At 60.4% G+C, this 24,265-nt stretch overlaps 1 protein-coding gene across 9 annotated transcripts in view; it reads left to right on the top strand.

The window, feature by feature from the left end:
- The window catches only part of CAMK2D (calcium/calmodulin dependent protein kinase II delta), a 121,281-nt gene that overhangs the window by 58,230 nt on the left and 38,786 nt on the right, over positions 1-24,265 (top strand). For 8 of the 9 annotated variants that reach the window (XM_045830953.1, XM_045830954.1, XM_045830956.1 and 5 more), the window contains exons 3-4: positions 4,154-4,213; positions 17,208-17,262. In XM_045830953.1, coding sequence (XP_045686909.1) covers positions 4,154-4,213; positions 17,208-17,262 — 115 coding nt within the window. Of the gene's footprint in view, positions 1-4,153; positions 4,214-9,308; positions 9,415-17,207; positions 17,263-24,265 lie in introns of those variants that run through there. The other variant, XM_045830959.1, reaches the window with a different exon arrangement.

Below are 24,265 nucleotides of genomic sequence, written 5' to 3' on the forward strand. Positions count from 1 at the left end.
CCTGGTCCCCGGGCGGGGCCGTGTGTCTCACTTGGACTTGAGTTTCTTAGAAACTAAACAGATGTGAACGAGTTGAGGATCGAGTTGGGCTGGTTGTCGTGCAGAAGCCGGAGGAGCAGGATGAGCCGCCCTCCAGACTCAGCGGGTCTGAGGGACAGTGTCAGGCTGGGCGCAGGGGAGGGGTGCAGGGCCGGGGTGGAGGGACGGGGCTGCCTGTCTGCTGGGGCTGCCGCCGAGCTCCCACCCTCAGGGACCCGGGCTGCCCTCCGGGACTGCCCTGTGAGCCCTGGGTGGGCGTCTGCCCATCGGGGGCATCCAGACCTCCCTCGGCCGCACCTGCACACTCCAGTGGGCATCCGCGTCTGGGGCATCTGACTGGCTGCTGCCCGAGCCCCTGGCTCCGCCCGCGCTGACGGGGCAGCTCTGCGTGGGGGGGCGGCTGATGGCCCCCCAGGCCTCATGGAGCTCCGGCAGTTTGACAGTCCAGGCTGATGATGGCGATGGGCTGCCGCCTCCCTGAGAGAGTCCTGGCTACGGGTGGCTCCCCCAGGAGAGGTGATGCTGCTGACCTCGCCGCCGGGAGAGGCCGTCCGGTCGCAGCGCCGGTCCCTCGGGGGCTTCGGCGACACCCCGCTGCGCCGGGAGGGCGACCCCAGTCTCCCCCCGGGGCCAGGGTCCTCCTGTGTAAAGGCAACCATTCGATTCAGGGCAGCAGGGGGTTTGAGTTCACATGTGTCACCGCATTTAGAATACAATCTTTTTCAGTTAAAACAAATATCTTATGCCTGGGAAGACATAAATAAGTACATGGTCTCAGAATTCTGAGAGACTCCGGGTTCAGCGTTCCCTGTGCCGGGTAACGCTCTTCCCCGCGGCTTCCGTGAGGACGCAGACGGAGCGGTGCTGTCTCCCCCCGGACACGGCTCCCAGGGCAGGTCTCCAGCCTGTGTCGACGCAGGGCCGACCAGACGGCAGCCTGAGGGCGATGCCTCTGCGCCTGGGCGGGCGTGGGCCTGGGCGTCGGGGGAGGAGCAGGGTGACCGCACAGCGAGGAACGGAGCTGCGGTGCAGCGGCTGCGGGACGCAGGCAGGAGTGCCGTCCGCCCGGAGCTGTGGGGGCTGGGGGTGCGGCTGGGGGTGCGGGCGCAGGCGGTGTGACTGCCGCGGGCAACCGAGCTAGAGGCGAGGACGCTCTAAGTGTGAACCTGGCCCTTGTCTTCGAAGGACGGATGCAGACATGCGCTTTGGTGACCAGCAAGTGACCCCCCGCCCCGCCCCTGCCTGCTCCCTCTGACGTGCAGCTGGGAGCTGGGTTTTGAAAGGGAAGCATTTCCGTTATCAATGAATTTGGCTTTTATGAAAAATTCAGTTCTGTCATCGTGTTTGGGATGCCACAAGCTGCCCCAGAGTCCGGGGGGTCACTGAGTTTCGGAGCCCGGCGAGCAGTCGGCTGTGGTCCGGGTGGCCCAGCCCTGCCCCTTCCAAGTGGGCCCACCTGGGACTTGCGTGGAACCCATGGAATGTGGCTCCCGTGACAGGGTGTCACTTCTGTGGCTACCCTAGATAAGAAGGGCAGGGACGACGGGCCGTCGCCAGCAGATTCTTTCCCTTGGTGACTCTGGTGAGCAAGTTGCCAGGTGCTGGCAGCTCCTGGGAACCCAGGGCAGCCTCCGCCCGCCCTCTGGTCCTCAGCCTGGCAGGGAGCTAAGGCCCTCAGCTCAGCTGCTCCCTAGGACCTGTGGTCCCTCAGGCTGTGGGCTTGGGGGCACGCCCTTCTCAGCAAGAGGGGGACACCCCAGCCCTGTCCCCTGGCCGGTGCCTTCCATACCACCTGAGAGACCCCTCAAAGGGCGCAGTTCAAGGGTGCCCACACCCTGACTCTCGCAACGGTGTTCTTTTAGGATTCTGCATTTGCAGCAACCTGTGCCCTGACGGGGCGGGGGGGGGAGGGGTCAGTGAGCCGGGCGCTGCCCCGACAGCCCGCAGATGCGGGACTGCAGCAGCAGAAGCACCTCCAGCGCTGGGGGCTGCAGCCCACCCCGGCGCTGTGGGTGGCCCCACCCGAGACCGCTCTCCCTGGCTCGCAGGTCCCCTGCCTCGTCCTCGCAGGGCCTCCCTGAGGTCGTTTTGTACTCGGGGTGGAGCAGGGCCCGCCCTCCTGGCCGCATTTTAACGTAATTGCCCCTGGAACACCCTTCTCCAGACGCAGTCCTGCTCTGAGGGCGGGGCCGGGCCTCAGCACGCGGGGTTGCGGGGGCGTGGCTCGAGGGGGCGTGGCTCGAGGGGGCGTGGCTCCCAACGGCTGTCCCCCCCGTCAGCACCGCCTCCCGCCGCCTGGTCCGTGTCGCGCAGCGTCCCACGCGAACCGGCCGTCCGCGTGCGTCACTCCACGCCGGTCGTCGGACTCTGTCTCCTGGTTTCGCACACTTGCGTGTCCCTCTCCCCATCACAAAATCAGGAACCCTGAAAGCACGCTGTGCTGTGTGCTTACGTGTGACACTTCACAGCACTGAAGAGGGGGCTGGGTGCACTCCCCAACCTGCGTTCGGGTTCAGCGGTGCGCTTCTGCGCACGGTGTTCTGGGCGGGGCTTGCCTGGAGAAGGAGGGTGGGGCCGAAGCGCCAACGCGTACGGGAGGCGTGCGCGGTCTCAGGCGGCGGCGCGGGCGGGGCGTCGCGTCTGCCGTGTCCGCGGCCGCGCCATTCAGGCGCACTTCCCCCTGGGCCGGCCTTAGCACCGCGTTCGTCTGAAACGGTGTCCTGCACTCCTTACCCCCACAGTGTAGAGAGAATTACTTTAGGCATAAATACACGTGTGTGTGTGTGTGTATGTGCACGTGTCAACACATGGGTGTGTATGCGTGCACACACGTGCACGGGGTGGAAAGAGTGTACACGATTAAAACTGGGTGAAGTGTTAAGGGATGTATCTGGATCGTCGTATGCAGGTGTTTTTAAACTATTCTTTCTCTCCCAATTTTTCGTGGTTCAGTTATTTCCAAACAGAAGTTTAGCATTTAAATGCAGTGACTTATGCTGATGTGAACAAATTTTGTTATTGTTTTTAAATGGGTTGAGTGTATGTTGTCAGTTTCCTCAGTGTGTTGTGTCTCTACCAGAGTAACTGTTCATAGATCTAATGCACATAAACGAAAGCTCTCCGGGGCTCGCGGTAAAGTGAGGAGCGTCTAGGGTTGGGGTCGGAGGCCAGCGTGCAGGACGGTGGGTGCAGACTCTGGGTGGTCAGGCAGGTGTCCCTACATCCTTCCAAGGCTGTTGTGTTGGCTAACGGGAGCTGAGCGGTAACTTCCTGGTCTGTAATCTGGGAGGCGGAGCCCCCTCTGCCGCAGCGGCCCCGCCTGTGAGCCAGCGCAGCGGCGTTGCCCGCTCGGGGCTGCCCCCAGTTTGAGGCTCCCCAGGAAGGGCCTCTCCCCGGGGCTGCCTTCGGCCACTGGGTTTCCACGGTGTTCTCGCCTCTCTCTGCCATTACTTTGTGCGTGGGTTGTGACTTTGGTTATAATCATATGCACGGCCCGTGGCAAAGGAACCAAAGATGAACAACTTCAGGAGGTTCCTAAGATGTGGGTTCCAGGGTCCCCGGCCCTCCCCAGAAGCGGCTAGGGGACAGAGGAGGGTGGGGAAGAGCCGGCAGGCTGGGGTGGGCACGCCCGTGGTGCAAAGAGGAGCGTGGTCGCCCAGGGAGGAGGAGGGGACGGCTGTGTGAAGAGTGTCCAGCAGGAACGGTGACAGCACAGGGACAGGCCTCCCCCGGGACGGGCTGTGGCGCCCCCGCTTGCCCTGGCCCGCCGGCTCCCCGTGTCCGGTCTCGCCCGGTGTGGCGGCAGCGCGTCCCCGTGCAGCTGCTGTGCTGTGTGGTGGCTCCTGCACTTAACGGAGAGACAGGGGGACGCTTGTTCTCTGACATGTTCGCTGCTGTCCAGCGTCTGCCAGTGAGCAGGAAAGGAAATTAGACAGTTAAAAGCGGTGTTGTGTTCATGTAATTCCAAATTCAGGTTTTTAAGTTGAGTTTTTAAAAAGAAATCAGAAGATAAGTAAATGTGCAGGCTGTATGTCATTCTGGTATACTGTTTATTGTCTTCTCATCTTCTTTGCCAAAGTTGTCACTTATTTTTCTGTTTTTGTTTTTTTAACAGATCATCAGAAACTGGAAAGGGAAGCTAGAATCTGCCGTCTTCTGAAGCACCCCAATATTGGTAAGGACGTGCCCCCAGTGTACTGACGTACCACTTTAAAGCTTTATAGGATGTGTTTTTGCCACTATATAAAGTGTTTACTTAATAATCTAGTATTTGCAACTGTTATGAAGTAGGTTTCTTTTGGTCTTGGTTACTTTTGATTCTTTAAAGTTTTTTAAAGTTTTTCCAAAAATAGCAGTTCTGCATATACTGACATTTAAAACCTGGTGCGAGGTATTCCTAGTTGGGTGAGTGCCTTCCTGTGTCTTCACGGTTGTCCGGCTCTGCCGGCGGAGCTGGAGAGACGCTCACTCCGTTTTCTCAGTCACCTGAACTGTTCTCACCTGCCCTGCGGAGAGCTCGCCCCTTCCTCTCTGATTCTCTGGTTCCACCCCAGAACCTGGCAGACTGTTTTAGAATATGATCCCTTGTGAGTTTTAAAAGAGCTTGGTAATGTTCAAAATAAAAAACTGAAGACTAAGAAATGCAGAAGAAAGAAACGAAAGGAAGAGAAGGAAAGAACGACTGTTGGGCGAACACTGGGCAGCATTGCGAGTCACTTTGGGAACGTTCCTCGTGGGGTGGAAGCGCAGGAGGGGGGGGCGGGGGGGCACATCTAGCTGCCCTCTTTGTGCACAGAGGCCCAGCTGCGCCTCCTGCCGGGAAGTCTTCCTCTCCTGCGCCGTCCGTCCGTCTGTCCGTCCGGGCGTTTCCCCAACACACCTGGGGACCCCGAAGCACCGAGCCCCAGCAGCTGTCTGAATCCAGGGCGTGTCGCCTAGAGGGAGAACTCGGCAGTGCATGGACGGAGTGGGCGCTGGGTCTGGGTCGGCGGCTGCAGAGGCCTGGAGACCCCCTAGCCCAGACCCGTCACTCCTCCGTCTCAGTGTTTCAGCAATCAAGGACACGAAAGTGCTCTGAGTCCATGCGACTGACCCAGAGGTCATCGACGACCTGCCAGACCTGCATGCTCGACCCCCTCCGCGAGGGGGCACGGTGGGCAGCGAGCCTGGTGGGCAGCGAGCCTGGTGGGCAGCGAGCCTGGCCTGCCCCCACAAGACTGAAAAGACTGCGGTTCCCGTTCCCTTTCACGAAGAATTTTGAAGTTGTTTTTTGTTCAAGTGAGTCTGATTTAAAAACTTCTAATGCTAACACAAAAAAGTAATTCTTGGTCAGTTCGGGAAAGCGTCAGTAATGCCTGCCTCCCGCACGTGCGGGCCCCGCTGTGGGACCGTCTCTTCCCAGGAAGGGGCTCCGCTGAGCGGGCTCTGGGGCTTGCGGGACGAAACGGGCCGGGAGTTACGGGAGTTGACGGGCGGAGGTTCACGCGTGGACGTCCGGTGTCAGCAGGTGTCCGGGCCCGGGAGTGGTAACTCACAGCAGCTGGGGTTGGCAGGACTTCCTTTCCCTTGAGTGTAAGCCTGGAGGAGCCCGTGGGAGAGGGGGCCCCAGGAGGGAAGTGATGGGCTCAGGGTCACGTGCAGATCGCCGAGGGGCGGGGCCCACGCCTGCTCAGGGCCTCAGCGTCTCCTCGTTTCCCTGAGCTGCGGGCGTGGTGTCCTGATGTGTTTGCCTCCGTCTCCCTTGTTCTTCCGGAAATCCTTGGGCCAAATGTCATTCTCTACTTTTCACTAGACGTAATTAACATCTTTGTAGATTCCATCCGTTTGTGATAAGACAAGAATGGGTCATTTTTATTGCTACACAGTCATCTCTCTCTCTCTGATAGAAGGTAATTTGACACTATTCAGTAGTGAGAAGCAAAGTGTTCTTGTTTTATGCTCACCTTTCACTTGATTACATCTCACCTTTTTACCTCGAGCGTTTGCTGGGAAGGCTGTCAGGGCTGGGCTGTCCAGCCTCGTGGCGCCTCTGGGCCGCGCTGGAGGAGGAGCAGCTCTTGGGCCACACCTAAAATCCTTGTGACACGTAATCACAAAAAATCTCATGACGTTTTTAGTAAATTTATAGTTCTGTGTCGGGCCGCGTTCATTCACAGCCGTCCTGGGCTGCAGACGGCCTGTGGCCGCAGGTTGGACACCCTGCCCTAGAGCTTCCGAGACGGTCTGGCTGCCCGTGGGCCGGCCCGCCCCCAGCAGCACGTCTGGGGCACCGCAGAGAGAGCTGCTGCTTCAGCAAGTGAGGAGTCTCGAAAACCCTCATTGTCCGCTCCAGCTTTTCCTCCTTTTGCTCATTTAGCGCAGTGCCATTGGCGGAGTCTTTATCATTCTCAGTTGAATTAATTGTTGATTAAACCTAATTTTAATAGAATATACACAGGAATGCTGGCTTAGAGTTCTGAGATAAGTCTTGAAAGTGCAATTTAGAGTTCAATGATAGCGTTTACTTCCAGCATTTTATAAGGCCAGCTGTAGTTTACTTTGGTAGAAAAGTTGCCACTTTATGAAAGGTAGCTCTGTCTACCCATTTTGTATAAATTTGGAAATAGGGCTTCTTTTTGTCTTTAAAAATGTTCCACAGGTAGAAGCATTTGCTCTTTGAATTTGATCTGTAGTGAATCTGCTTCACAGAAACAGTCCCCGCTCTGATGAACTTGCTGTGGGGTGATGATTGTACCAGATTATTGTTTGGTATATTAATTTCATTGACTTTTGGTTTAAAAAGTTAATGTCTTTTGTTAAAGGAAAGGGAGTAAATACAGTGATATGATTAGAATTCTTTTTCTGTTAAATTTCTTTTTTCTTTACGTTTTGGACTGCAGTTGTAATTTGTGCTTTCTATGAAAAAACAGAAAAATTATTTGGGGAGATTTGGGAACTTCATGGTGCTGAAGTTCAGTAGTGTCTGTAGTTCACTGTTCAGAGGTCACTTCCAATTTTTAGTGATGGGTGTATCGTGTGCTTGACCCAGAGGCTCAGGGTGGGAAGGACAGGCCTGTGGCCACAGAGCAGGTCACCCGAGGTCCCAGCAGAGCCGCCACGAGCGCGTCCTGTCAGAGCAAAGGAGACCTTGTTTTTCATCCGTGCTGTTCAGAAGGTGGAGGGTTTCTGTTCAGATGCTGGACCAGAAACTCACCCTGTGGAAGCGGCTCCCCTCCCAGACCTCCCGGGACGCCCACAGCTGCCGTTGCCTCAGCATCAGGGGCTCCGCACGTGCAGGCGAACGTGTGTCGGGCAGCTGTGGGCTCGTGGGACCCACGCACGCCCCTGTGACCGCTGCGCTGGCCTTGGCCTTCCTCCCCCACCCCCTGGCTGCCCTGCTGGCCGCCCGGAGCCCTGGAGACGGTCGCCGCCCCTCGGGCAGGCGGGAGAAGGGGGGCTGCTCTGCTGAGGAAGCTGGCGCCCCTGTGACTTCTTCACTTCACATTCCCATGGTTCAGTGCCTGACCCTTGAGTTTCACAGAGAGAACTCCTGGTGGGTGAAATGATATAATTTGATCACAGGTCTCTTTTGAAATGATTTTGAAATGCTGCCCAGGTGTCCTCCTTTTCCTGTCTCTCATTTTGAGTTGCGGCGTGTCTCTTAATTCACAGGCATGTTTCCACCTGGCCCTGGGCTTGTTTTGCGCACGGAGGGCTTTGCTGACGGCGGGGTGAGTCCTCGCTCAGCCAGCAGGGATGGGGTCACGGCTTCCTTCACTGCCAACAGCAAACTCACCGCCTCCGTGTTTGTCCACCAGTATGAGAGGCTCTTGGCAACGCTTTATTCTTAAAAAGAGCGTTCTTACCGAAAGGTGTCCTCGGAGAGTGTGGAAGTAGTTCGTTCACTCAGTGTTTCGGCGTCCTACTGCGGTCGGGGGGGTGGGGCGGTATATTAATGAGGGGCCGTGACCACAGGGCCCGCGGGCTCCGTGGCTTTCTGGACGAGGAGCCCAGCGGATGGGCTCTGGGAACTCGAAACTCCAGACAGAGCCCCCATCCACCTCCCGCAGGCTGGAAGGTGTGAGCACGCTCTCACTGAGAACCACAGGGCGAGGCTGTGTGCTTATCCTGGTTATCTTCTTTCTTTTTCCCAAGAGCCTCGTGTAGGCGGTTATCATCCCCACTTTCCAGCCAACAGATAAGCGCTGAGCCCCGCCCTGTGCCCAGCGCCCTGCGCGGGCGGAGCGGCGGAGCCTCACAGGTGAGCTGATTTGCCTGAGAGGACAGGTCAGGAAGGGCGGGACCGGGGTTCACAGCCCCTTGTTTGATTCCGAAGTTCACACCTGTCCCTGCAGCCTCCTGCCCTTCGCTTCCTGCTCCACTCCGAGCCCCCCCCCCCACCTTGCAGGGCTCCGGTCTCGGGAAAGCGCCGCCTGTGGCCGCATAGCGCCCTCTGCGGTTGGCAGGGGGCGTCCTCCTCAGGCCGACCACATCCACCAGAAACACCTGCCGTTCACAGCTGCGTGGGTGGCGTTCAGGCCAAGCTCTCCTCTTCACCAGCGGCCGTATGTGGGGGGTAGCGGGGGGCTCACACTGTGGGTGTCCTGTGCAGGACACTGGGCAGGCCGTGGGTCTCGAGGGCCAGATTTAGGGGAAGTGCTGCCCCAGACCATGGAAGCCGAAATGAGTCGGTTCTGAGGACAGTGCTGGGTGACCCCCCCCCTTCTGAAAGGCTCTGAGCCTTTTAGGGGAGTGTGTGAGGGCCTCGCTTCCCCCGCGTCCACCCCTCAGGCCCGAGAGGGGGCCCTGTGCCATCCCAGCCACTGCCTTCAGGCCTCTGTTCCCAAGCCCGTGACGCTGGCCTGGCCAGGACCGTCCCTTCCTTCTGACCAAGTTCACTGGAAACTCTGTCCTCGGTCTCACGGTGCCTCTGCAGCAACGGTTGGGGTCGCCCACCCTGGCTTCGTCACACCAGTGTTTCCAGACGTCTTCTCTGTCTCTGAGGCTCCTCCCTGAACTCTCGGGCTCTGCCTCTCTCTTAATCTACCCCAGCACCTCAGGAACGCTCCTGGTCCCCAAGCCTGCTTTCCGTGCAGTCTCCTGCCCCACTGCGTGCTGGGACAGTGGCCCTTCCTCAGTCGCGGTCTGTGCGTGAGCGGGCCTGGCCTTCCCCTGGCTCCCAGCCCCACCCAGACCTGCTCCTCTGCTCCCCTGCCCTGCCCTGCCCCGCCCCGCCCCACAGCCTGGCCGGAGCCCGAGCCTCGCGGCACCCTGCCCACACCCTTCCAGCGACAAGAGGCACCAGCATTCCTCTCATGCCAGCCGCCTGAATGGCTTTAAGTCCCCTTCTCTGCCCGGGTACCACCTGCACTCTGCTTCTGAGACGGGCTTTTAAAGGTGCGTGTGGGGCCTCTCAGCTCTCTCCCGAGACCCTGGCCGAGCTCCTGAGCCCCCGGGCTAAAGGCTAAAACCCTGACTGGCAAACTCCGTGCACTTCAGCTCCCAGGGCGTCCTCCTTGCCGCCTGGTGGGCCAGCCCCTCCTTCGCCCTGTGTTTAAAAGTTTCGTCTTTGCTTGAGGCCTTTCCCTCACACTCGGCGGGAAGCGGCCCTTTGCTCCCTCCACCTCTGTGGGGCAGTCGCTGAGGACACACCTCAGCTTTCCTTGTCACCTGCGAGGGACCTGGGGTTGGCCGTGCGGGGCTCAGGGTGTTGTGTGGGCAGCCACGGGACCCGGCACCCAAGCTGCGCCCCCTGGACTTGGGGGCCTCATTCGTACTGGACCCTCAGGGGCCAGGCCGCGGGTGGTCCTTAGACCGAGCACAGACTGCAGTGCAGTGGTCGCGCCTGCGCCGGGCGCCGCTCTCCCGGCTCCGTGTGCCGTCCGAGGCTGCTTGGTCTTTCTTCTGACCCACGGGCCCCGGGGCCAGCGCCCCCGAGCAGGGGCGTCGGGTCAGAAGGATGCCTCCCACTTCCGGGGGGGCGCTGCCCTGACCCGGGTCTGCCCTGGCGGGCACACCCTCGTCCCTGCCCCGCGTCGTCCCGGGCGCCCAGAGCCCAACAAAGCCCGCATTGAGCTGCTTCCACGAGGACCCTGAAACCAGACCCGAGCGAAACCGCGGGGAGAGATAAGGGCCCGAGCTCGAGCCTCGCCCGCGGCCTGTAAATGAGTCCTTTTATAACTCGCTCCGACTCAGCTTTCTTTTTCCACTTGGTATGCTTGATTTTACGTTGTTCTGAGAAACAAAACAAGACTGAGGGCAGCTCCGTCTTGGCTGTAGAACGGTTTCAGGAATTGTAGGAAGGTCGTTGCAGGTTTAAAATGGCACTGGCCTGCACACCCGGCCCCTTTCCTTCCTTCGTCTATTAGCAAATGTTGGTGAGAACCCCCGTGCCGGGCGCCCCAGACTGTGTGTAAGGCGGCGAACACAGCCAGCACGGCCCCGGTGCTCTTGCTGCACGCGCTCCGGGGCCGGGGCCGGGCCGACAGAGGGTGCGGACGCTCTGCTGTGGAGTGAACCAGGCCCACGGGAGTGTGGAGACGGGCTTTGCTGAGAGGGGGACTTTGGGGGGCTGAGCTGGAGCAGCATGCAGTCCGTGTAGTGGGGCATGGTGGGGCGTGGCCTGGCGCCCAGGCCTGGGGGTTTTAGGTGAGGCCGCCATGGAGGAGACAGGGCTTGCGGGGGGTGTGTGGGTCTTCACTGCCCGCCGCCCGCCCAGGTAAGATGGTGCTGCCACCTGAATTCACAGGGAAGCCCTCACTCCCCACCGGATGGTACTTGAGGGGAAGCCTTCATGAGCTGCCGAGGTTTCTGTGAGGTCGTGAGGGTGGGGGCCCCCATGGTGGGCTTCCGCTCTGCTACGAGGAGGAGACCAAAGTCCTCTCCATCCAAGGACGCGGTGAGAAGGGGGCCGACTGCAAGGCAAGAAGAAAGACGTCTCCAGAACTGAAGCACCGGCACCTCGACCTGGGCCTCTGGCCTCCAGACGGGGCCGCACGGGGGCCGTCAGAGCCCAGGGTCGGTGGCACTTGGTCACGGTGCCCGGTTCCGGTGAAGAGGGCGAGTGGCTTCAGGACGTCCCGAGAAGGGAGGGGACCCAGGTGGCCGGTGGTTTCCGAGGGTCACTCTGGGCTGCTGGGTGGGTGGCGGGCGGATGCGGGAGGCTTGCAGGAGGAGCCCAGCCTGCGGTGGCTCCAGGGGAGACCCTGAGCAGCTGGGAGGGCGGAGGTGGTGCAGTAACCGGGCGCATTGGGACCGAAGGTGGGGCTTCATTCCTGGCACGAGGACTTCAGGGTGCCGATTAGACTTCACGTGCGGAGGTCCGGTCGTCGTTGGGTGTGGGTCTGGCCTTCGGCGGCCAGCAGGCCCGGCCCTGAAGTCTGCAGCCGACGGCTGCACTCGGGGAGAGGCTCCGGGTGCCTCATGGCCCGTGTGGCCTGCAGGCGTCCAGCAGCACCACCGTGGGGTGAGCACCCTGGGTCTCGGGGGCCAGGTGACAGATGCCCCTCCCACCTCCACGGCCGCGCTCTCCCAGGTCGGCGGCCGGCCTTGCACACAGAGCTGTGTGTGCGGGCCCGTGAACGCGTCCTGTCAGGCGCGTCCGCTGTCTCCTCGCTGCACCCGTCACACGGGCTCCGTCTGCTTCCCTTCAGGGGCCAAACACGCGTGTCCACCAGGTCCTTCTGGAGACGGGTCCACAGGTGCCGGCCTTGGAGATCGGCTGGCCTTCATTTGGCCCTGGCCTTCCACCTGACCACCTGGGTTTGCACAGAGTCCCTTTCCTTCCCTTTCCCGAAAAGGAAACCCCGGGAACTGAACACCAGACGAGCTCACGTTGCTGAGGCCCCGTCCCGCGGGCTCTCCGCGCGGCACCGTTTCCCACGTGCGTCACGACCGCAGAGCTCAAGGGGGTCTCACCCCTCCTGCGTTCCCGTGACTCGTAGTCAGGTCGTTACGACACTGTCCCTGCCTGGACGCTGGCCCCGGAGCTGGTCTGCACTCGGGCCTGCTGGGGCTCAGGCGGCCACAGGAGGGAGTGTACAGGCCCTGGAGGGGACCCTGGCCGGCCGGTCCTCCTCACCGGTCAGGAAGTCCGGGGCGCGGCGCTTCCTCACGCGGCCTCTGCTCTCAGCGCACCGGCGTCTGCCCGGCGTGCCTTCTCGGCAGTGGCGAGCCCGGCCCTCTGCCGGCGGCTCCGCATGTCCGGGCCCAGGACTGTGCCCTGTCTCGTGAGGGCAGGCAGGTCCCCTGGGCTGGGCAGAGGACGGTGGGCCTCTGAGCCCCAGGCGTCCAACCCTGCATCCCAGTCCTCAGCGCGTCTCTGCTCCCGGCACACGGGGGTGTCACCTGGGCTGCCCCCCAGATGGGGCAGCAAGGTCAGGCTGTCAGGAAAGCTCCCAGGCTCACCTGGGTGCTCAAGGAGTGTCTGCTCAGCGGACACGTGGACACAAGCAGCGCAGGGCCGACTGTGCGGCAGGCTCCCCAGGAGTCCCAGCCGTGCCCCTGGGCGTGGTGTCCCTTTGGAGGCCGACGGCCTGGCCGGGAGCCATCGCTGCCACTGGTCTCGGGCCGGCGTCCTCTTGGGATCGGCGTTGCTGTTGTTTCCTCCCCGTGTGAAAACAGTGGGTTTGACACACACTCCCCCTGCCCCAGAGAGACGTAGAAAACCCTCTCTCCCCCTCCTTCCGGGGCTGGGTTGGTTGCCTCCGTCTGTCCCCTCTCGGAAGAGCCTCAGGTCCCTTTTCCAGTTTGTCCCGTGGGCCTGGGTGACAGTGTCCGACCCCAACTGCCTCCCCTCAGTGGGAGCGTGGCAGCTGCCAGGGCCGCTGCCATGTGACCGCTCTGGACGGCGGCCAGGGACACCCCACACCCCTCCCCCCATCGCCCTCTGCCCCCTGCCTGTGCTTCCGGTCCGGCCTTCGAAGCAGAGACTCTGTCCAGAAACCGTCCAACACAGGTCAACTGTTACGTGATGGTGAGTTTCAACTGAATTCTCAAAATCGTGACGACTCAAACTTCTGAGGGATGCACGCCCTGCCCTGGGCGTGGTGCCCCATGCCCGGCCCCCCGTTGGCAGGGACAGTGCCGGCCGGTGCATGGTCATGTCCGTTTGCACAGACGCCCCCGAGGGGGGTGTGCCTGGCGCCCCGCCTGTGCGGACCTTGGCCCGTGGCCGTCGGGCCTCGGGGACGCTGGGACGGCGGGCAGTGCTAGAGTCCTCCTGGAGGTGACGGTCGCAGTCGTGGCCAAGTGCACCGTGACATCAGTCTCCCCAGAAGTGTGATCTGATTATGTTTGGTGAAGTGAATGAGTGTCTGATTTCTACGGATGCAGCGTTCACTGGTTTGCAAGTGACACTGTGCGGGGCCGTGACCGCCGGCGTGGGGCCCGCCGTCCGCTGTTGTCGGTGCGTCGGTGTCCCTCCCCCTGCGTCCCCGTGTGTCCTCGTGCGGCCGTCCCAGCGCGTCCTCGGGAAGCGCGCCCCCAAGGGGACTGCACAGCCGTGGCACCTGCAGCGATGTGGCCTCCAGGTGGGAACGCCCAGAACCTGCCTGGGTGGTCACCTCGCAGCTGGGCTCAGCGAGCAGGCGGGTGTGGGCAAGCGAGGAGGTCCCTGGCTTTATAAAAGCGTGTTTTTGTGCGTTCATAGCTTTACAGCCCACGGAGGCCCTTAACATACGGCGCCTTTGATGCTTGTGTTCCGTGTCCTCACTCTGACTTGTCGCCGAGCCCCAAGCATGTCCCTGGGCCAGGTTTGCTGCGTAGTTGGCGGCCAGGCGTCCTGGCGGGGCCGCGCTGCCCCGCTCAGAGCAGAGGCTGTGGGACTCGAACTGCCTGCAGGAGACCGTGGGGCTGGCCTGCGCCGGGGGCAGACCGCGCCCCCGGGCTGCGCCCTGCTGTGCAGAGCCTCTGGGTCTTGGGGTCCGTAGACTTCCTTATGTGCTTCTAGAATACTGTCAAAGTTCATATGGGTTCCCCACTGAGTTTTCTTGTTGTGGTTATATTTGCTCTTTTTTCCAAAAAGCTCTTAATTCCTTTTTCTTAAGTATAAGCAATATTGCTTTTAAATATAATTTAATGTTCATTAATATTAAGTTTAAAAAGGTTTTCTTGTTACTACACTACAGGAAAAAATACTTAAAGTTTTATTAACCAGTGTCACCCCAATAAATTTAATTTTAAAAAACAGGTTTTATTCCTGATATTGAAGTTATTTTAATTTTTGAGTACCGAATAGTGGCTCATTTGTCATTTATTAGTGGGACCAATTGCTAAGTATTTGTCAAAATACGTATCCCTTATGCAGCTTCAGCAGTTTGTGTTCAAACATCTGACGTGAGAACAGACTGCAGTTTCTTTGCCTGACCAGCTGCTTTGTTTGCCTTCTCCCGCTGAGCCAAACCCCCAGAGTTTTTGTGTTCAGATTCCCAGCACACTGGGCCAAAACAGGTGAAGAAAAGGGAAGTGTGAACGCTGTAAGACCACGGACCTTGGCAGCAGTAGCCACCGAAGAACTCCCTGAGTTGTCCCTGCCTGCGTTCCGCTCGCAGGTCTCGGAAGCAGAGCGCGCTCACGCTGCACGGGCACGGCCTCCGCCAGCTCGCAGCGCCCTGGGAGGGAGCCCCTGCACCGGTGCTGCGCGGCGCACTGGAAGGAACAGGGCGCGTGCGCTGGTCTGCCTCCGCCTCCTCGGAATCCTGGTTTCTGTGGGACGAGTTTTCTCTCGAGAAATGACCGGCTTTGTCACAAGGGCAGCAGCTGTGGAGACTGGCGTTTCTCTCTCGGGCGGTGCCTCTCGTGGCGGAGGCCGGTGCACACATGTGCTGATTGAACCAGCCAGGACCTCGACGCATAAGGCCTGCGGTGGCCGCAGCAGGTGCCCGCTGTGAAACAGGGCGAGCAGCCCAGTGCGCGCCTGGGGGCCCTGGGGGCGGCAACAGGGCTGAGCCCGGAGGGGTGGGGTGGGGTGCGTCTTGGCCTCCGCCGCACCACTCGTGCTGGCCCTGCTGGGGTCTCTGCTAACACGTGGTCTGCAGAACCTCTGTCGTTTCTTTGGTGTAAAAATGAACGGAGCCCCGGCTGGTGTGGCTCAGTGAATTGAGCGCCGGCCTGTGAACCAGTGTCGCCGGTTTGATTCCCAGTCAGGGCACACGCCTGGGTGCAGGCCAGGTCCCCAGTAGGGGGCGTGTGAGAGGCAACCACACACTGATGTTTCTCTCCCCGTCTCTCTCTCTCCCCCTCTCTCTAAAAATAAGTAAATAAAATCTTTCAAAGAAAACCTGAATGGACAGTTATTTATAAGGAATAATGAACGTCTGATTTGTAAAAGTAACACACTTTCAACCCAAACAAAGTCTGAAACAGAGTCTGGAAGACAGATGCTTTTCACGGCCAGGCAGGGCTCACAGAGGAATCGGCCGTGTCCGGGCCCGAGAGACACTGGCTCCAGGGGCTCGAGGGCGCTGCCGGGCGCTCAGAGCTGTGAGAGGAAGCAACCGCCCCCCCCCCCAGGTGACTGAGGCCGTGTGCAGCACCCGTGTGGGGCCTGGACCGTGTGGTTTGGTCAGCAAATGAAACTGGCCTTCCTCTTCGTTCCGTTTTTCCGGGTCTTCATCTGAAGAAGAGAGTGGCAGGAAGCAGGGGCCACGAGGAACAAGGGAGATAACCGTGTGCGTTTTATCCAGACAAAGACGGTGCTGGGTTTTCTGCTGCATCCGGGACGCCACTCATTCAGAACTGCAGTCCACTGGTCCGCCGGCCGGCTGCCCGGCTGGGCTGCCGGGAGACCGCCCTGGGACTGGGTGGGGCAGAAGCAGTGCACTTGTCCAAGTGGCTCATCTCTAATTGTTGTCATGTGCTGGCCAAACGCTTTTGTGAAACTAGTTTAACCCAGAAACAGTGTATTGTGTGTTTGATCATCCAGTTTGCATCTGAACAACTCTTGACTCGTCCAAAAAATAATTCACCATGAAATGAGGACTCTTCCCAACTATTAAGGTGGCAGTGGCAGTCATACTAAGAATTTCGTGTCCCAGCTACGATGAGCCTTTAGTCCCGAGTCCCCAGTGGCACCTGGCGTGCCCACCCCGGCGTCGCTCGACAGCCCCTGGGTCCCCCCCCCACCCTCCCGGTGGGAAGGAGGGGACTCATTTCTTCCGGCCACATGGGCTTCCACGGTGTGGCAGCCCGTCTGGTTCCCCAGAGTGACTGAGTGCTTTAAGTAGACGTGCCATTGTGTGAGCTTCCCGAAATGCAGACCGTTTCCAGACGCCGTGTCTGCAAGACCCGCCTTTCCTGAGAGCCGCTGAGCCGCCCGTCACTCCGTGCTGGGCTGACGGGCTGTGGGCAGAGCCAGACTTCCAGCCTCCTGTGGAGGCCAAGTGTCAGGAAGGGAGCGGGCATCTCACACACATTTCCCACGACTCGGGTTCCCGGAGGACCGTCTGCGCAGCTGTTGTTTCATTGGGATAAAAACAGGTATCCTGAGACCAGGTGGAAATTTCTGTCCAAAACCTCAAAAGCATGCCTAGCACCTCAGATGGTAAATGCTCTAAAATGGCTGTTGGAAAGACCAGTCATGCTGTGCTGAGTGTGGACGCACAGACTCGGGAAAGCAGTTCCTGTTCGGTGTGGGGGTGAGAAGGGCGCTGCAGGCACGGCAGGAAGCCGGGCTGTGAGCGTCAGCGACTGAGAGGAAGAGACGCTGCGCCCCCCCCCCAGGCCCGGGCTGCTGGGGGCCCAGGGCAAGGGGAGGGAGACGGGCCCCGGCCCGGGCCTGCTCTGCGCCCGCCCGCAGCCAGCCACCCCCACAGGGTGCGGGTGACGACCTGTGGTCACTGGGAGGCAGAGTCCACCTTGGAAGGCTTTCTGGAGGGGGACTCAGAAGAGGCTCCGCCGGCCGGCCCAGGGTGGTGGCGTCTGCAGGGGGTGGGACTGCCGTGTTAGAGTGGACCTCGCAGGAGGCCCGTGCGCCTGGGGGTTGGAGTTTGTCCGCTCGATTGTGATCACACAGGTGACAGTTCCCAGGGCCGGGACCCAAACCTGGGTCTCGGGGAGCCCCCGCCGGCTGCCAGGGGTACTGACGCAGCAGGGGCCGCACGGGGGTGCGGCAGCAGCTGGCGGGGAGACTCGCGGTCCGTCCGTTGCCGGAGCCCGGGTAACGCAGTCGCCCTCTCTCCCCTCTCTTTCAGTGCGGCTGCACGACAGCATCTCGGAGGAGGGCTTCCACTACCTGGTGTTTGACCTGTGAGTACCGCACCCTGGGAGGCTAGTTTGGATTAAAGATGCTTTTTCCAATTTATGGTCCATGCTTAAGGGCCCAGTAATAGAGAAATAGTTGTATATAATTATAGTAAATTCATGGAAGGGATAGTCTCTAACATTGCTACATGATGTTTGGGGAACAGGGAAGAAACACACTGTCATGTAACATGCGTCTGAAGGTGAGTGAGTGCGGGGTTGGGTTAGTCCAGCCCCTCGGCGGTGTGACTGCAGAGGGTGAAGCTCTCTCGGTCAGGGCGTGAGACGGGAGCACTCGGGGCGAGTGGCGGGACCCCGGTGGGGCACCAGTCGGCAGGCCGGGCTGAGGGTTGCCGGGAAGCGCGCCGACCCAGAGCGAGAAGACTGGGGCGTGGGTCCCGCAGCGGCCAGGGCTGAGCGCGGAGCACGGCCTCTGCCCTGAGCCTTGTCGTGCGCACAGCACGGGAGGCTCCGGGACCGGGGGGACCCCGGGCGCACTCGCTCTCAGTCCCTTTCCTCTTGCATGAGGCTGCCACGCTGTCCTCTGCGGCCTGAGAGTTCTGTGGGGTTAGTGAGACTGCTGGTGCCATTTTTAAGCGTTAGGAAATTTCCTAGAATTCCAAGCTATTAGAGAAAAATGCTATTGTTGCATGTTCAAAAAGGACATTTTCCCCCTAGTAAAAACACCCCTTGGTACATGAAGTACTTCTTTCTTTCCATTTTGAAGTGTTTGTGTTTTTCCCCAGGTGAGATGTGCTATTCATTAGATACACATTGTGTAGCTACAGAGTGTAGGGCACTGTGCCTAATGTTCGGAGGAAGCAGTGTTCTGCACGATTTTCAAGTATTGAGTAAATGTCCCACTGTGGCCCATTCGGGGAGGGACTTCGGGGGTGCGGGGTGGTGCCGCCCGCCCCTCCTAGCCTGTGGTGCCACACGGAAGGCCGGGTCAAGATACATGCTTCGTACTTCTGTGTGTATTTTTCATTTCTGCAAACTCTGGCATCATTGTGATACAAAACATGCTCCTTCAAGCTGCACCCCTCGGCCTGGGGAGCCGACAGTTTCATCGGTCGTGTCGGAACCGAAGGGCTGTCCGAGTCGGACAGCACCCCTTTCCCGTCGGAGAGGGGCTGGGCCTCCTTGAGGACTCCATGCTGTGGGCCTGCGGCGGGCGGAGAGCTCCGAACAGAGTCTCCAGGCCTCCGAGGGCCATGCGCATTGGGTCCGGGATGTCGGGGGCACGGGAAGGTCTGGGGTGCACAGACAGAGTCCCACGTGGGGCACCTCAGTCAGCACACGCACACGCAGGGCGCGCCGTCCCCATGCCGGGCCCGTCCCCGTGCCGGGCTGCCGTGAGCTCATGGGAGGGGGACGGCCCCGTCCGCCCTCGGACACGACCGCAGGCTCCTGCCCCGTGTGGGCCAGCCGTCCTTTGCCTCCCGCAGGGCGCGCAGCAGGCGTCCAGACTCCACAGGCGTGGTGGGCCCATCCCACGGTGGCCATGGGGCGGGTGCTCCGGGTGCTCAGTTTGTTCAAATTTTGTTCCTCTTAAAGCCTACGTAGTATACTCTCGGTTGCTTTCAAATTCGCCGGTTATGGATCAAGTTGCTATGAACGTCGTGTGCAGGTTTTGTGTGGACCTGAGTTTTCAGATCCTCTGCAAAGGTAAACGCCAAGGAGCACCACCGCTGGGCCGTGTGCGTGTGCTTCGTCTCGGAAGGAACTGCCGGCAGCCTTCCCGGCGGCTGTGCCACGTCGGGTCCCACGGCAGCGAGGGAGGCTCCTGCCGCTCCTGCCGCTCCTGCCGCTCCGCGGGCCCCCGGCCCTCGACATGGTCAGCACCCCGGCCTGCGGGGGCGCCGACAGCTGTGCGGTGGTTTCCAGTGCCTGTCATGCGGCCCATCTTGTCATGTGCTTGTTGCCTTCCCCGTGTCTTCTTTGGTGAGTGTCTCTTCAGGCCCTTCACTCATTTTTCAATCAGATTTTTTTAACTGCAGAATTTTAGCAGTTGTTTGTGCACTCGGGGTAGCAGGTCTCCGTCAGCCGCCTTTGCCAGGGCCTCCACTCAGCCCGGCACCCCGCCTCTCGCACCCGCATTTGCAGCACAGGGGTGTCTGCTGTTCATGAACCACCTTGTTCGTTCCTCCTTTCACGGGTATTCCTTTGACGCTGTCTGTGGAAAGGCACTGCCAGGCCCAAGGTCGTCTGTGTCTTCTCCTGGGTCACCTGCTGGAAGTGGCAGAGCTTTGCATGTTGCATTTAGGCCCTCGGTCCGTTTTGCGTTAACTGCAGTGAAGGGCGTGAGGTCTGCGTCTGGACTCCTGTTGTTGCCCACGGACATCCAGCGGCTCCAGCCCCGTGCGGGAGACAGTCCCTGCTCTGCTGTGTGGCCTCGGCCCCTTGTCGTCAGAGAGCAGTTGCTGCACCTGCGGGGCTGTGCACTGTCCCAGGGACCTGTGCGCCCGTCCTCTCGGCAGCACCACGCCGTCTGTCTCTTTACTGCCACTTGGCAGCCGGCCAGGGCGCCAGGCCGCCTCTGTCCCCCGCCCACCTGTCCCCTGCTGTGCGGGCGGCTGCTCTGGGCCTGGGCCTCTCCACGCAGACTTGCGAGTCATCTCGTCGGGGTCCACTCCACACCTTGCTGGGGTTGTGACGGGAACTGTTTTGAGTCTGCAGGTTGAGGTCGGAACTGGCGTCTTGACGACGAGTCTCCCTGTCATTGACATGGAAGCCCCTCCGCGTGTGTGGTTCTCCTCGGGGATGTCTCGTCAGAGTGGTGTCGCTTTGCCCTGTACATCTTTCACACACCTGATTAGACTCCTGCCTAGGTGTCTCGTTCTGGCGGTGTGATGTAAATGGTAGAGTGTTTTTATTTCTATTTCACTAATTTATAGTAGGTATGTAACTTACTATGGATCAGTGAGCTTTTGCATGTTGACCTTGCATCCTGCAATCTGTCGTGATTGCTTAGTACCAGAAGTTTTTGGTCTGTCTTCAGAATTTTCTACGTAGACAATCACGTCCTCAGTGAACAAAGACCGTGTTACTTCTCTCTCACCGAGCTGTGTACTGTGTTTCCGCTATTGCCGTCGTGTGTTAGCGCGTATGTCCAGTGTGCTGCTGGAAAGCAGGGGCAAGGTTAGGACAAGGGAAACCGGAAGACTTCCGGATGACTTCCTCCTAAAATCTCAGGCCCAGCGGGAAGTAGTCTGACAGCACCTGTCTGGGCACCTGAGGGAGGAGTCAAGTTTCATAGCGACCGGGGCAGAGAGCAGCCTGGGCTATGGTGGAGCGTTCACACGGACCACTGCCTTGTCTCCGAGGAGGCGGTGGTTGTTTGCCGGTTCTTCCTGGTGGCTGCCGTCCCCCGGAGCGGGTGTCGGGAGAGATCAGGGTTTCCCCAGGGAGCCGGGCGCAGCAGGCAGAGCAGACACACGGACGTGAGGCCCCCCGCCCGGTTCCCCCAGGGCAGGCTGTGTCTCGGGGGCAGGACACAGTACAGACGGGCTGTCCCAGCCTGGCCAGGGAGCTCTTGCCGAAAACCGCAGGTCCTCTGTCCCAACGAGGGAGACTCTCGGGCCCTCAGGAGGACACTTGGCACGGCCGCCCAGCCATTGAGGGTTAGGAACCCCTGATAAAAGCCACGACCACCCCGCTCTAGGCCACGTGGCGAGCCCCAGCTTTTGGAGGCAGGACGGCAGGGCCACGCTGCCCCCGGGCAGGGCCCGGCCCCCCACCTCATAAACAAAGCTGTACCTCTGACCTCAGGAGCCTTCCTGCTCCGCCCTGGCCGAGGCTGGGGGCGCACGGGCAGCAGGCTGTGCTCCAAGTTCGGGCACTGTCCGGCACCCCAGTGGCATGTTCTGCTCCCCGTGTAGGGCACTGCTCCCACAAGCCCTGTCGCTCCCTAGACACGGGGGCCTCACACGCTCTGTCCCATCAGTCCTGGCCTAAGCCAGTCCCTTCTGTCTTTATGTCCCATAAATGACAGCTCCTGTGTTTTGGTTTTCCTATAATTCAGTCTCTCAAGTGTCAGTATCAATATATTTTATCTTGTTTTTCCTTGAAGCCCAAGTGTTTGAATGGAAGCTTCTGGGTGACACAGGCGGCATGCAGCATGAGGGAGTGACAGGGACACTTTCTCTGGGTCGCATGTGCTAGTGACACGCCGTGTGTGCACTGGCAGACACAGGGCGCAGCGCTGCCTCAGCCGGAGGCAGGACCCCTGGCCGGCAGCTTTGTTTGTTCACATGCATGCTTCCTTCCTGCCCGCCCACGTCCTCCTGGGGAGCAGCCAACACCCTGCACAGCACTGGGCTCTGCCCGTCTGGACACGGCCTGCTGCGTTAGGTGTGGGCACCCAGCTAACTCTAGCCAGGTGGCCTGCGTGGGAACCAAGGACAGGCTGAAGCTGCAGGTCCTTCTAGATTTGGGGTCTGCAGCAAAAACGCGCTCCCTGAGAGCCACGGGCAGGTGAGTGTTTCGGGACTCACGGAGGCAGCAGCACCGGCCAGAGAGGTCGTGCCGGGGCGGGAGGCCGAGCCCCGGGGACCCCCGGTGTCTCAGAGGCCGGCCGAGCGTGCCCCTGGCCTCTTTGGCGTTGCTCCCTGCACGTCTACTCAGCGGAGCCCAGGTGAGCTCGTTCTGCAGACAGAGCGCTGGGCAATTACCCAGGGACGTCCGGCGGCTCTTACCAAATCTAGGCCAACACCAGATGTTTGACGGCATCACCCGTTGGTTGCTCCCGGAACACGGAGCTCTCGAGGTGGGGGAGAGGCACGGACTCGGGCAGAGGCCGGAGCTGCACCCGCCGGCTCGGTGCGCGTCCGGGCTCCAGGCTCTCTTCGTGGGGTCCCTGCTGAGCGGGAGCCTGGCAGGTGACTCACCCCTCTTTCCCCCTTCGTGGAGCGTGGTTCACATGCCGGGAGGTCCGTAGCGTCGTCGTGGTTGATTCTAGCTCCTTCCTCTTCGTGAGGAAAGCATCTCACCTCCACTTTCACACTGAGTGTTTGGTGACTGGCACCTTTTACAAATGGAAACAGCCTTCCTCCTGGAGGTCGCGCAGATCCTGGAAAACTGACTCTCGTCAGCCTGGAGTAAGGGCCCACCGTGTCAGGGCCTGCCCGTGACCGCCTGGCCCTCCTCAGCCTCCACGGCCGGCCGCCGGGGCCCGTCCTCCGGGCGGGGCAGCGAGTCCGGGCTCAGGCAGACCTGCCCCGCATCTGACCCCGAACACAGCAAGCAGCGCGTCAGCCCGTGTGAGCTGAGGCAGGAATGCCGGGGCATCTTTAGGTTTTAATTGCTTTAATTGGCTCTTTGACTAGAGAAATAGTTACATCCAGGTTTAAGAAAACGTGGTCTTCAAGAACCAGTGCTAACTTTGTCAGAGCACCTCTCTGGTGCGTTTAAAGTGTTGACGTGTTACAGCGATTTAACGAATGTGCTGCGAAAGGCCATTTCTGTTTACATTCAGTTACGTGCTTGCTCTCACCTCTCGTCAACGCTGGCAGCACAGAACGCCCCGACAGCTGAGAACCAAACCCAGGGGCGCAGTCACTCCCTGAGCACCGGTGCTCTGCCACTGTCCGCGCCGGCTGCGTGTGTCAGAGAAACCTGAATGAACACAGGTTGAATCACCACGGCCACGGTGTTTGGCCTTAAAACAGAACAAAATGGAAGGAGGTCGGTCCCTTGTTTTGGAAAAGAAGACCGTGTCTTCCATTGTGGACGCCGCAGGGGCTGGGAGAGGAGGGGGCGGGGTGGGAGTTTCAGCGTCCGTGCAGGGCTCTGTCCGGCTCTGTACACAGTTCTTTCTGTAAAGACTGGAGTATGGCTCCTGGTCTGCGATGTCACATTGAAACTGCATCATAAAATCTGACTGCCCTTTACCCCTCAGTACCTCCCAACTAAGCAAAACTAGCCAAGATTATAATTTTTTTTTAAATTAACATGAGCCAACTAAAGACTGAAGCATAACTAAAGCAGTGGATTGAACCACCTACCCCGGCCCACGGATCCTGCCATGCGCCTCGATGCCGGAGGGCCCGGTGGGAGGGGCAGTGAGAACCCCCCGGAACCCTCACAGCCCCGCGGCGACCGTGAGGGTGGCTGGAGTCGTCCCCTGTGACCTCGAGCCGTGGGCGGGCGGTTAGCACTCCGCAGAGCGGAGAGCCGGCGGGCGGTCCTCCGAGTCTTCCCGCTCCGCCTGCGGAGAAGCCTCTCGTGTAACGTGGGCGTGTGGTCGGGGGGCCGCGTGGTGACGGCTTGGTGCCGAGAGGGCAGAAGCGGCGTCTCGGCGCGCAGACCGGGGCGTGGCTGTGAGCGTGTGAGGTGAGGAGCGGGGACGTGAGCCGTGTGCCCTCGGCCGCCCGGCCGGCACACGCCCCTGCGTGGTCCCCGTGTCCGGGAAGGACACAGCCGGTGTGGGCGTGCGGAGGCTCAGCCTCTGCGTGGCTGCACGGCCCCGAGGGGCAGAGGTGGGTGGGACACGGTGGCCGAGCTCCTCCGCCAGAGCGGCCACAGAGCGGGCGCCTCTGTGGGGTCCTGGCCGTGCTCTCGATCGTGGGGGAGCCCAGAGCAGCCACCGGTCCCGCCACTGCTTAAATGACAGGGACCGAGGTCCAGGCATCCCGGGGCAGTGGACAGGGCCACCGACCTTCCCCGCGGAGGGGGACGGGCCCCTTCCCTCACGGCAAGGACTCCCGTTAGTGTGAAGCGACCCCTTCCCCGTTGGAGCGGCGCCAGGCTCGTCGCTGGGAGCCGTGGTCACCGGTGACAGGGTGGCCTGTCAGGGAGTGCCCTGCGACAGGGGGTGGGGGCTGCCGAGAGGCCGCCCCACACCTGAAGTGTGGCTGCTCGGTGACCCGGCAGTTTTACGTCGGAGACTCTTGTCCCTAAAAACACTCTGCAGTTGGCAGGTATCTGTGTGGGGGGGGGCACACACACACACGCGTGTGTGTCTCTGTGACTTAGTTCAGTCAGAGAAAAGGCTCTGGCATGAACCAGG

This window comes from Phyllostomus hastatus, unplaced genomic scaffold (assembly GCF_019186645.2).
Source record: "Phyllostomus hastatus isolate PE091 unplaced genomic scaffold, TTU_PhHast_1.1 phas_contig_159, whole genome shotgun sequence".
Lineage (NCBI taxonomy): Eukaryota > Metazoa > Chordata > Mammalia > Chiroptera > Phyllostomidae > Phyllostomus > Phyllostomus hastatus.